General features: G+C 44.3%; 4 protein-coding genes across 4 annotated transcripts; 1 reads left to right on the top strand and 3 right to left on the bottom strand.

Moving 5' to 3' along the window:
* Positions 1 to 875: 875 nt before the first annotated feature.
* On the top strand, positions 876 to 2,523 carry K441DRAFT_567085 (uncharacterized protein; the record flags this gene model as incomplete). Its single annotated transcript, XM_067643780.1, has 6 exons — positions 876 to 1,084; positions 1,301 to 1,524; positions 1,587 to 1,888; positions 1,941 to 2,103; positions 2,251 to 2,261; positions 2,302 to 2,523. 6 exons carry the CDS (start codon positions 876 to 878, stop codon positions 2,521 to 2,523), a joined length of 1,131 nt encoding a protein of 376 aa, XP_067502610.1.
* An 8,040-nt stretch (positions 2,524 to 10,563) lies between these two features.
* Positions 10,564 to 11,178, bottom strand: K441DRAFT_661864 (uncharacterized protein). The gene is made up of 3 exons (XM_067648950.1): positions 10,959 to 11,178; positions 10,696 to 10,910; positions 10,564 to 10,644 (listed from the first exon to the last, which is right to left on the bottom strand). Exons 1-3 carry the CDS (start codon positions 11,008 to 11,010, stop codon positions 10,627 to 10,629), a joined length of 285 nt encoding a protein of 94 aa, XP_067502609.1. The 5' UTR covers positions 11,011 to 11,178; the 3' UTR covers positions 10,564 to 10,626.
* A 340-nt stretch (positions 11,179 to 11,518) lies between these two features.
* Positions 11,519 to 12,957, bottom strand: K441DRAFT_147048 (kinase-like protein). Its single transcript, XM_067640170.1, has 3 exons — positions 12,742 to 12,957; positions 11,806 to 12,675; positions 11,519 to 11,745 (listed from the first exon to the last, which is right to left on the bottom strand). Exon 2 carries the CDS (start codon positions 12,606 to 12,608, stop codon positions 11,907 to 11,909), a length of 702 nt encoding a protein of 233 aa, XP_067502608.1. The 5' UTR covers positions 12,609 to 12,675; positions 12,742 to 12,957; the 3' UTR covers positions 11,519 to 11,745; positions 11,806 to 11,906.
* Positions 12,958 to 15,585: 2,628 nt separating this feature from the next.
* On the bottom strand, positions 15,586 to 19,753 carry K441DRAFT_661861 (P-loop containing nucleoside triphosphate hydrolase protein). The gene is made up of 3 exons (XM_067648949.1): positions 19,389 to 19,753; positions 17,001 to 19,334; positions 15,586 to 16,954 (listed from the first exon to the last, which is right to left on the bottom strand). Exons 1-3 carry the CDS (start codon positions 19,719 to 19,721, stop codon positions 15,680 to 15,682), a joined length of 3,942 nt encoding a protein of 1,313 aa, XP_067502607.1. The 5' UTR covers positions 19,722 to 19,753; the 3' UTR covers positions 15,586 to 15,679.
* Between the last annotated feature and the right edge of the window lie 96 nt (positions 19,754 to 19,849).

The raw sequence follows: 19,849 nt of genomic DNA, 5'->3' as shown, positions 1-19,849 counted from the left end.
AGCCTTACCCAGCATCAAATTTAGGTGATGTAGTGCACGGGCCACAATCGCATCCACACCATCAATGCAAGGGATACTCGTCGACAACAGCTCGGCTACGAAGGAGGGAGACACTCGCTATTGGAAGAAGTCCATTGGCTGTTCGGCCTCGGCTAACGTGACGCCCATTTCTTACCTTATCGTTCAATTGCCCCGCAGGAGATAGCCATCCCTTTGTGTGGCAATTTTTTCATGGACTTTTCGTATATGCACGCCTCATAAGCCAATCTAGACGCTCTATACCGTATAGAGCTTGGTGTTAAAGCCTCTGGTTAGTGCGGTTGCTCGGCAGCAAGGGCGCTGGCGCCTTATTAACGCTTGGATATCGAATAACCGCTGGCTGAACCGTTTAACCACTTATAGCACTTAATATACCTCATTTAACGTATACAGCACGTCCTCCCTTATAACCTTAAGCTGGTCCTTTACCGGCTTATCCTTATTAACGTTAAGAATGTGTATAAAGTGGACAGGTACGGGGGAGGAATCTAATGGAAGATTTTCCTATATAATCAGCAGCTGGTTTAATGGAGGAAGGGTAGAAACCTACAGTCATGACGTCATATATCGCGACTTTTTGCTTAACTTCCTCAAAAAAATATATACATAGGTGTTTTTAATGGTGGCCTTCTGCAGCATCTCATCGGCATCGCAATATTGACGCGTTTTGGTGAGGCTTGCTAATAAAATCACGCTAGCTAGGGTGCCTGCAGCATGCTAACCCAGGCAGGAGTATCTGCTTCAGCCTTGGTAGTCCGCAGGTACGGGGTTAAGATTACAGCTATAAATTCGCTGGCTCAGCCTTTACCTAGTCCTCGGTTTTGCTCAAAGTCAGTATGGTTGAGCGCGAGTATTCCCATGAATGTTTTCGTGGATGGCAACAATTTCCAAAGAATTTGCCACTGTCTCTCCTTCATGTCGATCCTAATAGGTACTGCGAACGGCTCTCGCAAGACTCTGAAAGGCTATTCGTTCCAAATGGGAATAGCCGGGTGTGGGCATTGGTAATAGATGATACCGTAGTTAGCAAAGGTTATACAGACCGGTGCCTCTGTTGTTCAGGATAATACTATGCCTACAGGAGAATTATCAACTGACGTGAGCGAGGTTAGATGGAAAACGAAGCGTGCAGCATATCACCATCAAGGATTCTTCCCAACTTGCTTCTCGACTAGAAAATCCGCTGTCTTCAACGAGTGTTTTGTATGTAATTTCCTGAATTTTCTTGGCGTAATAAAAATTTAATAACAGTCAACCTTAGCTTTATTCGCCAAAGCTTTTCCTGGGGCCGACTTCTCATATCGGAAGAAATGTTAAGGAAGTTGTTTACAAGCCAAAAGGTGCACCCGAACTTTCTCGATGTTGTACACGTCTTCGGAGAAAAAACCGAGCCTGTCGAAGAGAGTTTTTCAACATTCTTCTACCACCCATTATCACAGTACAGAGTGGCTTTTTCGGAAAATCTATCTGAGAACGAAGGCTACGGTAGGCCGCCCAGACCCAACCTGTCTTACGAAAACCATTATTCTCACTAAAACGACTCATAGCCGTCGGATATAACATCAAATTTGTTGCAGGACATGGCAGGAAATTCCTTAAAGACCCGTATTCAGTCAGAGAAACGGGGGTATTCCAGTTGTTTGCTAATGGCTCTAGAACTACACAGCAGTGCAACTGGGTTTTTATTCACGCATCAGATGCCCTGGAGGAACGGCTAGGCGAGGTTTTTCGGAATGCGAAAGAGACAACATGTGTGCTTCAATTCCAGATTCACGCCCTTGTACTTCTCAGCGTGTCTGAAAATTGGCGACCCTACACAAACTACCTTGAGGAATCGTTCCAGAAGCTTGTAAGTATCTAGAACTCAAATACCCAGAAGGAGAATAACCAAGTATATCAAGCTGGAGCGGGGGTTTTACACCAATATCAATCGTCCAACTACAGAAGGTGGTATCGAGGCGGACTTTTCTGACATACGCAACCTGCAATTGCTGACCGATAAACTACGTCGACTGTGTCATATATTGCAGCTGAATATAAACTTAGGAATGCAGTTGAAGAGTTGTATGGGGTGTATGATACAGACAAGCTCTTCAGGAGCCTCTCTATCCACCTCGCTAGATTGGTTTAATTCTCAAATGGATCTGTACCTGTCGCAACACAAAACTCATCTTGCGAGAATCGAGTCATTGGTATCGCGAGCCCAGGGAGTGTCTTCTCTAGTAAGTCAAGCTACGTATCACTTAGCTATCCTGCTAATAGGGGTATCCACAGATACAGAATATACTGGATATTCGAACTGCCGAAAGTAATAGTCGAATCAACAGCGCAGTTCACGATATAACAGAACAGGGTATCCAGGAGAATAAGCTTATCAAACGACTTACTCACCAGTCTACTCAGGATACTCGAGTGATGAAAGTGATAGCTTTAATATCTGCAATCTTCTTGCCAGCTACTTTCGTTGCTGTAAGTAATTCCTGAGGATATATTCATTAAAGGTGTTAAAACCACGTGGTAATAGACTCTTTTTGGATCGAACTTCTTTGGTTTCAAGTCAGAAGATGGTCGTAATTTTTTAGCAGTCGCAGAGAATGTTTGGATTTATATTGTCACCGCAGTTGCAATGTCAAGTCTTGCTGTTGCTGCATGGTTCTTATGGCTGAGAAGGAGTAGGGCTGTCAGCAAAACTTCTGCCGGACTGGACGTCGAAGTATTGATTTGAAGAGCTTTGAGGAACCAAATCGGGATATGCCTGTAGGACGTCATGGAGTCTCTCAGTAAAGGACCCCCATTTAAATAATGCTCAATCTGAAGAAACATTAGATGTTTGATGCGATAGGGTGATTATTGGAGAGCTTATTATGGGCGTACATACAACCTTCTCGTCATACGATCGATGAAAGTGTGTCAAGAATCAGTCTTTCCGGATAGGATCCGGATAGTAACACTTGACAGTAACTTTGCTCTCCAAATCTTCTGCCAAGTTTAATTCTGCCGGCGTAAATCCGTGGCTTAGAGCTTATTTTTTAGTGTTCTCTATACGCCTTTACGCCTCCCTATCTCCCTGCCTCTACGCCTCCCTTCCTCTAGCCTACATATGTCTCTACGTCTCTACGTCTCTACGTTTCCGCGTTTCTATGTTTCTATGTTGCTATCTAATAAAATATATAAAGAAACGCGTAAGGAGATATAAGTAGAGGCACGAGTAGAGGCGCGGGCAGAGCTAAAAGAGAAGTAGGAAGTAGGAGGAAAAGCAGAGAAGTAGAAAAGGGGCAGTCTAGGTAGAAAGGTCGGTTTAGGTAAATGGTGCTTAAGCTTTAACGTTCCCTTTTTAGCTACCCCTTTTAACTACAACCTCTGCCTCTACACCTCTACAACTCTCTACCTCTGCCGGTGTCTCTGCCGGTGTCTTTACCGGTGTCTCCTCGTGTCTCTACTCGCGTTTCTACTCGCGTCTCCGCCCGCTTACTTGTATCTTTCTTATATAAAAGCATAAAAGCGACCAGAGACAGAGATAAAGATAGAAGTATTAGGGCTAAATTTAACTACCCATAGGCAAGGGGTAGGTGGGGAGGCTAAAATAGGTTCTAAGTAGTGCCTTAGCCTCCCTTACCAGTGATTATATTGGACTGGACTGGACTGGATTTAAGCTCAAATCCAGTCCATCCAATTCTTTTAGAATTTGGCTCCTGGAGCTCTAAAGGAATCCAATGCAAATATATACTATAAATAGTAAGTCTTGGCACGATTTTGGTGTTGATATTAAGACGGGTAGGTAAGCGAATGTACTAAATCTAATGTAAAAATAGCCTATATTACATCCAATCGAGCTTATCTACTGCATCAACCTTAGCAATATTGTCGCCGTTGCCCTTAATTAGAGCCAGGGCCTCCTTAGAGCCCTCCATACTATTATTAGGAAGTTCCGCCTATGCAGCAGTAATTACAGCGACATCTGCAGTAGCACGAGCCTTTGCAGCTTCTGTTAGTGGTATTCCTAATAAAGCCTATAGTTCGCCTTCTACCTTACTAATATCCTTATTATTAAATATATCTTTCCGCGGAGGCCTAAACAAGTACCGAAGGACCTTATTTGCCTTAATTATATCTATCTAAAGTTAAGATTGTCGGTCTTTAAGGAGGATCTTATAACTGCTAAATAGGCGTTCATATTTATCGCTTATGGGAGGCACTATAAGGATATTAAGGGCGAACTAAGCAAGGTTAGGTTGGCTAGTATAGCAATCCTACCAGTATTAAATTACGTTAAAGTCTTCGTCGTCTTTAACGACCTTAACGTTCATATTAAGGTACTCCTAGAGGTTGTTTATTTCCTTTAGTAACGCATCGTCTTCTTAATAAATAGTCTTTAAGCGTTTATAAGTCTAAGCAGATATATAGACCTTTAACTGCCTCCGCCGCGGTACCTACCTAGATAATAATTCTTAATTAAGCCCGCGCCTGCCTTTGTATTTAAGGAAGAGATCCTCTACTAGCTTCCTTACTTACGGAATCTAGTACTTCTTAACCTTATAGTTATTCCATTTCTCTTTAAACCACTATATCTTAAGTATTGGATTAAGAATAATTGCGGCGTAGTAAGCTGGCGTATTATTAGCGTACTTATAGTACTTTTCGCACTTCTCCTATGCTGTATTAGCGCAGCCAGATAAAATCTTATAGTTTTAAGCCTTAGCTTACTTTTATTTTTCAGCTGCCAGCTTAAGAAACTTCCGCTTTATTTAATTAAGCTCTATTATAAGCTAATCTAGAGTCTAAAAGTGGTTAGTAAGACCCGTACGATTACCTTCTACTATAAGAGTAGCCTTATAGAACGTCTTAAGGTAGTTATATAAATATTTAAGTTCTTTCCAGTAACGTGGTTAGAGGAAGTTATTATATATAAGCGCCTTTAAGCTAGCAGACGGCGAATAGTTGTTATAAAACTTAATAATACGCTCTTTATAGTTTAGAAAGCGACTAATAGCTATAAAGAGGGAGTTTTAACGCGTTTGGTTATTTTAAATAAGCTAGTAGATTATTAGTATAACTTTTAAATATTGCGACTATAGGCAGAATATTGTGACTATGGGCAGAATATTGCGACCGTAGAGCGGCAGATATAAAAATCCGAAGCCGCAGCCAATTAGGAAGCTAATATTATTACCTCCGGCATTCTACCGGTTAGTAAATAGCATAAATACTTAACACTATAAGTCTATTACGTACCTCTAAGCCATTAAATTTTGCTAAATTACTACTAATTTAAATCTTTTTAAAGAAGCTATAATACTAGGGAGTTATATAAATATACCAAATAATATTATAAAGCTGACTAACTACTCCGCGCTTCCTCTAAAGCTTATATACCTTCTTAAAGTCCTATTTATAATAGGTAGTTACTAGCTCCTTATAGATTTTCTTAGCATCCTTTCTAATAATAAAGGCCTGCGTATAGAGATTTATAATATAACCAAAGCAGCGTAATCGTCGTTCTTTCCGCTTCTTTACTAACATCTTTAGATAGAGGACTTAAAGGATTACGTTAATATAGGTATCGTTTAACTCAGCGTTATTGGCCATAAAATACCTAATATTGCTACTAATTTAATACTCCTTAAATAGAGTAAGTAGGGTAACCGCTATATTCTTACTACTATATTTACTAATTACCTTATAGAGGCCTAGTATTATATGCTAACGCTTGCCATACTGGTTAATAAAATAGGCAGCAATACCTAGAATTATATACCTATTTAGTAAGGTTTAAAGATTAAAGGATATTAATATAGAACTATAAGCTACGTAGAGTTCCCTCCTTAGTTCCATTTTCCTTTATTTAAAAGCTGCAATAACCTAACCGCGTATTGTCTTCCTAGTCTTTAGTAGGAACTTTACAAGCCCTGGATAAATATAGAATAGGAGCGTTCGGAAATACTCATTTTTAAATTAAAAGAAGGCGATATAGCAGCTAACAATCTATTAAATTAATAGGTGTTTAAAGGCCTTAAAGTTTCATTATAGATTAAGAGACTTTACCTACGGATATTCCTTAATCGTTAGCTAATTTAGTGAAGGCTCTTTTAGTTAAAGCTCGCCAGAAATACGGTTTATATAGTAGTTAAATTTAAGGTAATCTAGAGCAGTAGTTCTTCCAGATAACATAACCATAAACTCCTGCTAACGCTTTACCTTCTTATATAGGTAGCAATAGAAGTACTACGTCTTAGTAGTATTATCCTTCTCCTATATATCCTCCCCCTACTTCCAAATTAGTGACGATCGCGGCTTAGTATTCTTTGGTCCCTTTATTAAGGCCTTACAGCGAATATACAGCTTGCCCTGTAGCTTAAACTCTTTAACCTCCGCCTGGCCCTTAGCCTTTTCATTAAGCCATTCCGGTGTAAGGACAATGTTGTTAGATATAATAGAGGTACGGAGTTAAGGATAAAATCGCTCCATAGCGGCAGCAGGTAGGTAAGAGAAAATAAGGTTAGACAGCAGAAGCAGTAGCAACGACGCAACAATAATAAGCTGTCCTTAATTCTATACTAATAATACACGCGTTTTTTGGGGCAGACGCTTACCACTAGAGCTAATAATTGGCTCTACTAGTCCTTAATATCCGTATTAACACATTTTGGTTTTTCCTCCTTTAACCTCCTTCCAATTTAGGTATAGAACTCTTCCTATTCAGGTATAGAACTAGAGCTCCAAGAGCCCCAGTTTGACCAGATCCACTTTACTCCGGATCTAAAATCACTAGATCTAGCTCCAATACGACCCCTAGATCCACATGGAGCTTCAACATTACCCCAGTCCAATACAATCACTGTCCCTTACCGCTTATTAGGCCGCTAACTTAGTAGAACATTCGGACAGCAAAGCTACTACCAAGTATTACTATCCGGATCCTGTCCGCAGTCCTTTTATGTAGTAATCTATTTGGACTGGAGCCGATTTGCATTAGGTGTGGATCCGGTGATTTCATTAGTGGCGTGGAGTGGATTTTAAGGCTTTGGAGCTCTTGGAGCGCCAGTCGTATATCTAATTAGAAGAAGGTGGCTATAGAGGAAGGGTTAATAAGGTATTAGAGCGTAGTTGGGCCAATCGGTAGAGCCGTATAATAACTCGGTTTTCTAGAATACGAGCGTCCCTATCCCTTGACACGGTAAAATTGGGCCTTACGGTATCGATAAGAGCCCACCAATCAAACCAGCCAAATCGAGCAGCCGTTCTCAGAAATACGAAGCTTTTAATTTCATAGCTATTCGATATATAGGCTTATTCTTTNGAATTGANTCGCTCGATATAAGGTAACCAGCACTCGTCCTTTCTGCAGAGCGGTATCTTGCAGATACTACACCCAAAATTGGTCCTCGGAGCCCGTTTCCGCCTCTCCCATTCCTTACTATCGCGTGCTTGCATTATAGTATTTGGTAATAGCTCTGATAGAGCTTTCCGACGCCCTATATGCTGTACCTAAGTATACCTGCGAGCGTGTTAGCTGCCATACGCGTAGGTGTTCCTTTTCCTCATCTGGCGGGTACAACTTTGCGTGCTTATTTGTCTACTCTACAAGCTTACCCATAATCTCATCTATAAAGTATAGACTAAATAACTTAAAAGGATCGTAAGTATTAACGTTAGAGGGCAGGTTTGGTGAGCCATTCGTCCCAATTGTTAATATGGAGAGGTTCGAATTTGGGCAACGGCCGGGGCTTAGGGCAGGATTTTTTTGCGATTCTATTTGGAGGAATATTATATTAAGTCTTCTAAACAAGGCCCGCATTAATTCTAGTACGATTAGAAGGCATGGCGGTGGTGTAATTAATGATTGAATTCTATATAGATATGCGCGTTGTTTTGATCCTGGTGTTTGCGCACAGACCACATCCTCTAAGGGCCCTGCCGTTTTAAGGGATACGTTACCTCAGCGAGCTCAGACGTGATTTTTTTAGCTAGCGTCGGAATAACCTACGCCGTCTTCCGAATTGCAAAATCACGTCTGAGAGGGTTTGGCGAGTTTTGTTAAAAACGTAAGCAAAATCCGTAAAACGGATATTACGGATATCTAATTTATTCATTCACATAACGCGTTATTATTAAACCCCATAGTCACATTTTTTTTAAGACTTAGGGCTTCTAAATGGTATTAATTTTATTATACGGCTATTGCTTAGTCCTGACATTAATTTCGTCAAAGTTAAAAAACGCGTTGTTAAAAGCGTAAGCATATATTATATCTTATTAAATAGTCTACTAATATAGATAAAACTATATAGATATATAGATATCTACTACTTAAAGCTATTACAACACCTAGTAGGTGCTATAGTTGGGTCCTTCCTTAAAAATATCCTCCCTTGGCCCGGAGTGTCTCTGCTACTACTAGGGGGCAGAGCCTCGTGCAGAGCCTCGTGCAGAGCCTTAGTAGAGCTTCGTGTAGAGCTTAATGCAGGGCTTCGTGTAGAGCTTCGTGCAGAACCTTAGCAGAGCTTCGTGCAGAGCTTCGTGTGGGGCTTCGTGCAGAGCTTCGTGCAGAGCTTCGTGCAGAGCTTCGTGCAGAGCTTCGTGCAAAGCCTCGTGCAGAGCTTCGTGCAAAGCTTCGTGCAGAGCTTCGTGCAGAGCTTCGTGCAGAGCCTCGTGCAGAGCTTCGTGCAGAGCTTCGTGCAGAGCCACGTGCAGGCGTACAGACGTGTAACTGTGCAGACGTGCAGACGTTCGTACGGGCGATTAATTGCAGAGACGTTTGTAGAGACGATTGTATGGGCGCTCGTACGGGCGTTCGTACGGGCAATTGTAGAACCTTCCTAGTATATTAGCGCTGCGTGTTAGTAGAGCTTTGGAGCTCTATATAGGGCTTCGAACAGAGCCTCGAGCAGAGCCTCGGGCAGAGCTTCGAGCAGAGCTTCGAGCAGAGCTTCGAGCAGAGCCCCGAGCAGAGCTTCGAGCAGAGCTTCGTGCGGAGCCTCGTGCGGAGCTTCGTGCAGAGCTTTTGCAGAGCTCCGTGCAGGTCTCCCCCTGAGCTTCGTTCCGCAGAGCTCTCGCAAAGCTCTACGCAGAGGGCTGGCGGCGTGGGCGTAAGCGTTCAGCGTTGGTGTTTACTGCGCGGCTCGGCGGTGCAGAGGTAGAATTAGGGCCTCTACGGCGACGAATTCCTCTTAACGTCGCGCGCGTATAAGGAGCTGAAGATCTCATAGCTTTATAGAGTAGGCTTTTCTCTATAATTTGGTGTAATTTTTATGTCGACAGGTATTGTGGGAGGGTAGATCAATTTTGTCAAAGTTGATGAGGTCTTCTCATATAAACGATGTTTAGGTTTTCTACAAATCTCGCCAAAGTCCCTCAGACTAAGAAAACGATTGCCGTCCTAAATCAGCTTAGCGGACGGTGCGGATATTCCTATATCCGCACAATCGATTTCTTAGTCTGAGCTTCTGAGGTAAAGGGATACGATCTATAGAGCCTGCTTATTTCCTTTCTTTCCTAGTTAATTAATTAGCGGCTTAATTTTGCCTTCCTTAATTACTATAGAGCGATTCTTTCCTATACGCGCAGCCGCACCTACTAATAACGTTATCCTTACACTAAAGTTAATTAATCTAAAGGCCGACGACCCTAAGGAAGTTCGTAAGTTTTAGCTCTACGGTAGATAGTATATTTGGCGTAAATCTCTTATAAAGTGGCCGATGTATACTAAGCAACGAACGTTACCGAGGACGTTTGGGGCTTTGGCTTTAAGGAGGAGTTTAATATAATTAAAGAAGAAGAGACCGGCTCTAAGGAAGAGTCTATATAATAGGGTAGTGGTTATTAAAGAGGATAAGATTATAGAGGAAGGTGGTGAGGAAACTAATAAGTAAATCTGATAATCTTTCTTGGTAAGTCTAAACGCCTCTTACCCCTAAGTATGACACTAAGGTCATGCTAAGACTTACTATAAATAGTGTATATCTACACTGGAGCTCCATGGCGCTCTTGGAGTCAAATCGTCTTTTTGGTGGATGGAGTGGATTTGATCTCGGATCCACGCCACTCCAGTCCAAATAGATCACTGCTTTCGTGTGCATATTTTGTTATTTTTGCACTTTCTCATACCTTTTCGCTCTTGTTTCGTTTGTCCATTGTAGGAAATTTCATTTGTTACCCCAAGGCATCATATCACCATCTACCTTTTCATTCCTAGTGAACGGTTTTATTTCTCGGGGGTTTTTCATAATAGATTATATTAAATTTTACACCTGAGCGGCCCCAAAGGGAAAACCACGTCACACACATTTGTCCCATGCGATTCCAAAGAAATAATGCCCGTGCTAACAAAACAAACCCATTAATGGCCGAACACCCACCCATTTATAAATACAGATGACGAACTTACTAAACGCTGAACTGAAAACTTGACAAAAGCCCTCTAACGCACCACCAGAGTACTATGATGCGTGTACTGTATTTTCAAAGGAAAAAAAACCTCCGTCCACCGCCTGGAATGCTTAGGGTCATGAACTTAATCTAAGTCTTGGTTTATCTTTCTTGTCTGTTCTCTAGATGTTTTCCACTCGTCATAGACATTTATGAATTTGCTCAGGAAGTTGTGCGAATCTGGCAGTGGTAAGTTTCGTAAGGATAAATTCATGTCGTCGAGAAACGGACTTGAATGTGATAGTAGAAACATCTTGACGGTGTAGAGTCGAACTCACCATTAGTGTTACTGAACTTGAGTCTTATTTCCTGATTCGGTTTGTAGTCATATGAAGCTGAAACAGAAATGTTGGTTGGGATGCCTTGAATAAGTTCTATCTCACGGACTGAGACATTTTTTAGTGTTAGAAGTGTATCTAATATGGTATGTTCAATGTTATGGGAAACTAAGTATTCTTAGTGAAACGTCTGTAGAGCGGCCACATCCACCATACCGTAAACAAGAAAGAGCTTCGAAAGTGCTGCGGCTGTAACGGAAATCCTCATATTTAACGGCGATGGGGGACTTCTTGATGCTGGTTGTGTCCTCTGAGTAACATCTCTATCGGTCAAGATCTGAACCTGAACATTATCTATTTGAATAGGCTCTTTTCTGAAACAAAGCAGCCGACAGAAGAACCCCCCATTTCTGTCAAATTGGAGTGAACATTTATCGATACTAATCATTCCCTAGTTAGATGAAACACGTAAAGAAATATTGACGGAACAGCATTTCCTTGCAAAAGGAACTCTCAAACACGACCAGGATCGGAGTGGGGCGAGTCTAAACTTACGAGCTATGAATTGATAGGCCGGTAAGCGCAGCCTGGAGGCTGGATTTGTCTTCGGAATAATGAGCACGTTGAGTTGCTATTGTAGGGAACAGGGCTCACCCTTTGAATGCCGCAGCGAATATCTATCCTTGTGGTCGTCCCTGAATACAAGAGTAAATTCGTTTGAATTAGCGTAGGGTAGGAAGAACCCTATTATCTCGCGTCCGGGATCTCTTGTACGACAGCTGAACTTGCTACGATATACTGTCCTATAGTGAGCGGTGTACAAACCCTTGTATCTGGCCTTGTTTGATGCAGTAACTAACCGCAATATTCAAGTGCCACCTCGTTCCTTTGCTCGTCGTGGTGATATCGTTTTAGAGTGGCTCGCCCTGACTTGCCATGTTGGTAGAAAAGAAGTGCACAGCGGATCTCTGTGCTACCAGTACCCTGGATAAATGATGCGTATCTAGAATGATTTCGTTAGCCGAAACATTGCGAGAGTCGAATAGTGATATATGATGCTTACATTATCGGACAAGGCTTTGGGGAGTCTCCCGGAGTAGCCATTTCACGAATGGATCTCCATATGTCTGGTTCGCGGGTGGATTCCCCATCAGCGTCCGACGCTTATTCAATGAACCGTCTTAGATTTTTCGATACTTCAGACGCTGAAGGCCTTCCTTCCATGGAACCGAGCATTTGTTCCACAAGACCAAAAAGGTCCTTGGAATAGAATCGCTCCTGCCAAGATGACAACTTTTCACCTTTTCTGCTCTTACTCTTACATACTAGATCCAGCAAGTCATTGTGCCTCGTGCTAACACTTTGCTTTGCTTTCTTATTTATGTGAAAACACTCTGATTTGATATAGACAGCATCTTCAGATTTTCTTTCGTTTCGGTAGTTCTTGAGACCGTCCCTTTTTTGTAAATCGGAAGTGGCAATTTCCGACAAAATACAGCCGAGTGACCATATATCACATGCTGGCCTATCTAAAATAGTCTCTGGGGATGAATATACTCTCCCGGCCTGTATGTCTCGACCTTCCATGTTCTCCATATCAACTATGAGGCGGGAGCATCCGAAATCTGCGAGTTTCCATGTGCCGTTATGAATGAGAATGTTTTGTGGTTTGAGATCTGTATGGACTATGTTGTTATCTTCATGCAGACATTCAAGAGCCTCGGAGATCCCGAGGATTTGCTTCCATATGTCTTCAGGTCTAAGATCCGGAAAATCGGCCATGAGCAGCTTCTCAAGTGTGTTCTCAGCATATAGAAAAATTATCGAGAAGGAGTCTGCGTGAATGAAGGCGCCAAGTGCGCGCATGAAACGGTCGTGGCTATTCTGGTTGAATCGCAGAAGTATATCCCACTCCGCCCGCGCATAGTTGAACCTTGTGCTGTCAAAAACCTTGCGGGCAAAAACGAATTGCTGGAGAGTATTGTAAGTGCGTGCTAACCTGGGCAGAGTATTTGGGACATACTTCTTCCTCCTTCCATCCAGATCCTCGATATTCCGGATACGGGAAGGAAGATTTGTAGACTGTGCCAAATTGTCCCTCACCAACTAGGTCCTTGTTGTCGATTGGCACTATTTCCTTCGACTCATAGGCCATAAGGTCCTGCGAAATCACTAAAGCCCTGACTTGGAATCTCCACTGATCACGTAGAATATTGTCTTGAAGGAATGCCGCGCCGCTTAGTGGTAATAGAAACTCGAGATCCTTAGCTTTCAAGAAAACGTTACCATCTAACCTAACGTTTTGTGAGATGAATTTGCCAATCAAGGTGGGCCTTCTTTGGTATATTAACAGTGCGTAGATTAATAGGTAGTCGTCTAGTAGTTTGCATTCGATATCCCTAATCTGGTCGATTCGATTATCAGTCCCATACTCAGTGCGAGAGTGGCGCTTGCAATGTTCGCAGTCACAGAGGAAGATATCTCTGGCTGGAAGCTCATTAAATGCTTTGCGGATAACGCTCCGGGGAAAATAGAATTCCGGGGCGCTGGGTGGATGACTCCTGGGCACAACCCTTTTCTCGTACAGGGCCAGTGACGCCCGTACGCACCACGGTTCCTCCATAAAAATCCCGGCTCTTGAGTACAGTGGACGTAAACGACATTCTTCACCAAAGTTTGATTGTCAACAATACAGGAGAGGAGCAAGTAGGTGAGGCTAGTTGCGAGCACGGCAGTATATATTCCGGAGTTGCAGGAAGTATTATCTTCGTTCTTATTAGGTGTTGTGAACGCTCGGGTTGGTGATACGAGTTGAGGGCTGTGCTGTGGCTTGAAATTTGGGCAGCGTGCGAGGAATGTGAGCGGGTAAACCGCGGCCTGGCCCTAGTCGTGGAGCCTGAGACTGCTGATCCTTGCGTTAGAGCCTCATTAGGCGGTGGGGTATTTCAACGCCAAGCTCCGACAAGAGTGATGAATAGGACTGGCAGGAGAAAGGATCCGCTTTTTGCCTCGAAGTGTGCTCCTATGAACGTGGCTGGGCCGAGTCGGCAGCTCAAGTGTTGAAGTTGATTTGACATTTGGTCCGAGAAGAAGTTGTGCAATGAAGAAAGGTTGGATGCCATTTAGAAGAAGATTGATATCTGTCATTCCAGATTGTGAAGAGGCTTGGCCATTGCTAAGCAAGTCTAGCTACATGTCATAACCTTTCAATCGGGTGCGGGGCTGCAGACTAGTCAGAGTCTGCCTCGAATCAGACTTGCGAACGTGTCTGATCAAACGATTGTCCCTCCCGTAGTTAGTGCATGGAAATTTTTAACCCTAGGCCAACACTTTTTCCAGCCTTATACGAGGTCTCATTAGGAGCAGTGGCTTCACGCTCCTGACACAAGTCATACGAAATATGACATGGCGTTTGTTGGATGCTAGGTGACAGAAATTGAATCAGTTATGTGCTAGATGGGTATATGGTCAAATGTGTGAGAAGCTCTGTTGGGACTTGTCGCATGATGTTTTGAAGGGGATCGGCTTCTTGCATTTACTAATGTTTCAGTTAGATTGAAAGGCTTGCTATTTACCTTTGATGGCTGTTGTCGTTTTTTTCCGAGGCTTACCTTGTGTCGACCGGCGGTTACTGTCGGCTCTAGTCGGCCTGGTGTCAATCACTACTATATTAAGGATAGATAGGGGTATCAGTGACCCACCTCGTGTATAGAGGCTCCAAAAGCCTCATTTAGACAGAGTTCTCATCATTGACTTGTCCGTTCGACGCCTTGAATGCATGCTTTGCCACCGCCACTAGGCCATTCCACCTAGACTCTTCGTTATTCTTTCAGTGGTCTCTTGGGATAAACTTATAACCTTGCATTCCTTCAGTTGTCGACTTTTAATTACCGTTGGATCAAGTTTGTTCAGCCTAGCTTCCTCTTTGTCGGTCTGTTCGTTTGTTCCCCTGATTGCAGCAATTTGAGCAGAAACGATGCCACCGATACACACTCTTAAAATCATTTTTAAACCGGTTGGGCGGCCACCTTACCCGGAAGGATAAGGCAGCCCAGCTTTGAACAAGCGATCCGTTGCACTAATTACTGCATGCCTTATTGAGATGTTCGCGCTAAGTCGGGCTTTTCCGGGATGAGGTGAGCGACTATCCCTTAACCCGCTGGTGTCCAGAGCTTATCGATAAATATTTGGACCGTGCGCGAGAACCAGACCAGAACAAAGGCTACGCAGGACTCAATTTGGCTGCAGCGTATTTAAAATACCGTTCTACAGAAAGGGTAAATGCTGGCAGCCTTATATTGATCAACTTAACTCCCTTGATTAAATATACATACACGTTTTCTATAGTGATTATTGAATATCACTAGCTTCAAATATCTGAGCACTGGTAATTGATCCTAGCCGCCTAATTGGCTGGTCCTTATCGATAACTTCTGGACGAAGATCCCTTAAATCCATAAAAGAACCCCACTATTTATATTCTCCAATATATATTGTGGACCCATCGGAAACTTCTTGCAGTGATCGGAGACTTGAAATAAATAACCACCTTAGAATTTTCAACCTTATTCTAATTCTGAAAAGGTTAGATATTCAAGCCCCTACCGTCCCACTTTTGTGAACGTTTGCCTACCTATCCAAGCCGTCCAGTTCAACAAGCCGCCTCACTATATCCACCACGTCACTGTCTCCCAAATCTAATGCAGGGTCATCGATTTTTCGTGCTAGCACCTCATCAAGCATCGCGCGAAGTCGGGACACCAGCACACCAACTCTTGCCCAGCCGCGCAAGCGAAGCCATCCATCGACTACCAAGCCACGGCCTAGCGTGTCAAGACTGATTGAGCCGGAAAATAGAAGCAGAGCGTACGCGTTAAATGCTAAACCGAGAGACAGTCAGTGTATTTCTCATCACTCGCCACCCATAGGGCCCGTGATTAGTGCTTGAAAAGGTCATGAAAAGGGATACACTCACGGGTCAGATCTCGAATGAACACCTTGCTCGTCGCAATCTTGTTGAAGTAGCTCATGAATTTTGCATTATTTGGGAATGTTTGCGCATCGAAAAGTGTGGAACTTGGGTGCACAAAGACTCTGCCATTATCCTGGTTGAAATACTTGATTGTCTTCGCTTCGGGATCCAGCTCGACAGCTCCAGATACTGAAGCCGCGAATTTCTTGTCCGGAAGCTCGATACGAGAGATCTGGGGATTGAATGCACCGGCAATAAGGGCACGAAGGAGAGCATCGTTTGAGTTGTAGCGGTTGTAGTTTCCTTGGCTAGAAGCATCGATGGAGGAGTAATAGGGAGGTATAAAATCGGTCTCTTTGAGCGATGAGAGGTATTGAGACCGATTGGAGGTGATTTCATGTAGGGTTTGTGATGAAAGAAAGTTCTGGTCACACCAGGAGCGGAGATCGCGCGAGCTAATCCCTTTGCTTCGCATGCCGGACCATTGCTCATAGGCCCGCAGGTCAGAAATTAAGTCACCTTGGCCTTCTCCAAAGAATGCCCGGGCAGCCCGGGATTCTTCACGTTTGTCTCTAGGGGAGAAAAAGGGGCTACGGAGCGTGAGTACCGAGGCAATTGTGAGTGTAGCTTCGAGGCAGCCGAATGTCGCACCGTAAATAATAAGTTTACTACAGCGGAGATCTGCAGGAATCATTGAAAGATGGCGTCCAAGGGCTGTTAGTTCATCACCATCAAGTGCACTCATTCTAGTAAGAAGATCGATTGCGCCTTCCACTGCGGTGCTGTCTGGTGGTGTTAGTGCACCAGCGAGGAAGCCGGGAACGTCCCGGACTCCCATGGCTCTAACTGAGAGGCACATCTGTTCAAGCGGCACGCGGCGGATTTCGGGGTCTGGCCTTTCTAGCATCTTGATTTCTGCGTTGCGAGTGTAGAGTTTATAGCAATTGCCAGCGCGGACTCTGCCTGCTCTGCCACGGCGTTGCTTGCAAGCGGCCTTGGATGCCCAAACTTCCCCAAGCTTGACTAAATTATTTTGCGGATCAAAACTAGTCTCTTTAACGCGGCCAGTGTCTATCACAGCAACGATATCTTCAATAGTGATTGAGGTTTCTGCGACGTTCGTAGTTGCAACGACTTTCCGTTTGCCTTTTGGGGGTGGGGGAAAGACTCTCTTTTGCTCAGCGGGAAGAAGCGATGCGTGAAGAGGAAGGGCATGGAGATTCGGAATTTGGCGGAGTGCCTAGAGTATCTTAGCTCGCGTTATGACAGCGATCGTTGAAACTTACCTGTAATGTCCGATCGATTTCCATAGTACCAGGTAAGAAAATTAAAATACCACCACTTTGACCTCCAAGCTGGGTATCGATGTGTCTTACAGTCGCTGCAATCAAATCGTAATTGATTCTCATGCCAACACTATTCAACGCTCCTGCCATGGACTTCTGCACATCTGCTTCATCATCTAATTCGTCGTCTCTGTGAGCATTGAAACCTGTCATACGAATAACATCATCGACGTAAAAATCCTCAACAGGATAGGTACGCCCCTGAATCTCGACCCTGCCGACAGACCCAACGCTGCGGAAATATGCTTCGAAGACATCAGCGTTAAGAGTAGCACTCATGAGAATGACTTTTAGGTCCTTCCTCCTATGGAGAATATCCCTGAGGAGGACGAGGAGGAAGTCTGTATCTAGGCTGCGTTCATGGACTTCATCCACTACAACGTGGCTGACATCAGCAAGAGTTGCGACAACATCGTCGGGACTACCACCGGACGCCTGTAGTCGGCGAAGTAGCACACCCGTAGTGACAAAAGTAATTTTCGTGATACCGGTTTTCTGCTTAGATTCTCCCCGGATGACATAGCCGATCTCTTCACCAACGACGGAGCACCTTTCGTCCGCCACACGGTCAGCAAGCCCTAATGCTGATATTCTCCGCGGTTGAGTGCAGATAATATTTGCCGCTTCACCAAGCCTTTTCCCGATCAAATCATCTAAAATAAATTGAACAGATTGTGTTGACTTTCCTGACCCGGTCTCTCCAGAAATTATGACAACTTGGTTGCACTCCACTGCACGAACAATAGCTTCTCGGAGCTTCCAGGCCGGAAGAGCCTGACGCACTGCCAACATTCGTTGCTGAGCTGGCAAGCTCTGCCTTGCCTGCCATTGTGATAGCATTCGGAGGCTTGTATCCGTGCTAGGGTGCCAGTTCACACGCTTTCGCGACCAGTTCCTACTCTCCTTTTGGTGAAACTGTCTTGTATGAGCGCCATCATCTGCTGCCGATAACCCAGAGGACACTTCCGTGAGCCTTCCGGGACGTTCAATGATGTTTGGAATCTCCCGTTCTAGCCAGTCAACCAAGTCGAAAAGCATTTGGGTGCCCAAGAGGTTCGAAATTGCGTGCACAAGAGCTTTTCTGATTATGCTAAGACGGATATACGCTGGTAAGTCGGCGTGGACAGATATAGTAGGCGGAACGAATGGATAAGGCCCAGAAGGTTGTCGTGCATGGAGTACAAATTGCTTTCCCAGTTCCAGAGAGACATCAAGCCGTATATGACAAATACCCGGTGACGGAGATTCGTATCTATCATCGTATATGGCTGCAAGAGTTGTTTGTTCTTCTTCCCAGGAATTAGACATGCTATCTACCTTTACGTCGGGGGTAGTATTCGTATAGTCCTGAGTTATATTGCCATCCCAGTCCGTCTTTTGGAGCAAATTAGCTTGCAGGACAGCAGCAGCCTTTGATTCGTCGCCGCCTTGGGCATCTAAGGCCTCCTCACAAAGCTCGGCGGCATAGCCAGCACTAGCAAGGCGCTTGATGGTGGCTTCTCGCTTGATATTTCCACTGGCCATACTTATTCCAGCCACATATCCTTCAGGAAGGCTCCAACTAGGCAAGTCATCCTCTGGGACATGGATTAGAAGCCATTCGAGGATCTCGTCACGGTCTTTGCACAGTTCTGCCGCTTCTTCCACATGGCTTCTTCGAAAGCCTAAACCGGAGACTTCCTCGATGATGCGATTTCGGGCTTGTGGAGTAAGCTGCAAACCATGGGGATTCCACAGCGCGTCTCGCCTAATCAGTTTCTCGACCTCCATCCGAGTACGTTTGCCTAGCTCAATTCTCGGCACTCTGGTCCAACCTTTCATTCCGTTTCCTCCACTCCCAGAAGATGTGCCGGAAGCTCTTCTTGGTGCGCCAAGCTGGCTTTGCTCTTTTGCAATCTGCTTTTGGGCGTCTTCTCGTTGTTTTGCAGTAACTACTTTTGCTTGCTCCCTTTCCTTCTGCGTTAAAAATGGATCAGCTTCATACATCCAAGCTTTCCCATCTTTTGTATCCGCCTTTTTTAGGTCCTGGAAAGCTCCTTTCCATAAGTCTCGATAAGTAGGTGGCATTGCCATATGATGATTTTTCATGCTGGATACACGGAAAAGAGCGTATGCAGCGGCAAAATGGCGGGCCTCGACTGCTGTGGGTCGAAGGGCGAGATCCACATGGCTATCTGGAAGCCTGAAAGGGGGCAGAGCAACAGTTTCCTGGGTCTTAGGATTTGTCGCTTTTAGGACAACACTGGAGGAGAAAAGCCCAACTTGATTTTTATTCTATGATTGTATCTTAGCTAAATACAGAACTAAAAGTGACAGTTAATAGCAAACCATTTGATAATCTGGCTTCGCCCATTTCTGCTTCTGACAATGCTCAGACAGCAAATTAACCGGCAATTTGCCTGTCCACGAAGCACCTCCGATTAAAGTTCTGGTGTCCGGCTTTTTAGACACTTCCTCAGCCGGCCCCGCAGCGTCCTTCGGTTTCCCCTTCCCTTTGATATCTTGGCCATCTTTTGCAGCATTGTCCACTTTCTTGCCTTTCTTCGGATCGCCTTTGGCGTTCGAGAAGACTATGAAGCTCGTGTCGTCAACATTAGAAGATGAAGCAGGGGCGGGCTTTTTAGACCCGCCCCCTCGTGGAGGATGGGGATTCTTCGGCATCCTCGGGTTTGTGTAGTGCTGTTGCGATGAAGTGGCTTGTGGGTAGAAAATCTGATAGGGCTGAATTAGGCTTGCATTTAGCGAACGTCACTTTGTGGCTAATGCCGTACTGTTGACATGCGTCTCGC

This window comes from Cenococcum geophilum (assembly GCF_001692895.1).
Source record: "Cenococcum geophilum 1.58 unplaced genomic scaffold K441scaffold_28, whole genome shotgun sequence".
Classification (NCBI taxonomy): Eukaryota; Fungi; Ascomycota; class Dothideomycetes; order Gloniales; family Gloniaceae; genus Cenococcum; species Cenococcum geophilum.
The sequence above is the reverse complement of the archived record's forward strand: the minus strand, read 5'-3'. Positions and strand labels throughout refer to the sequence as shown.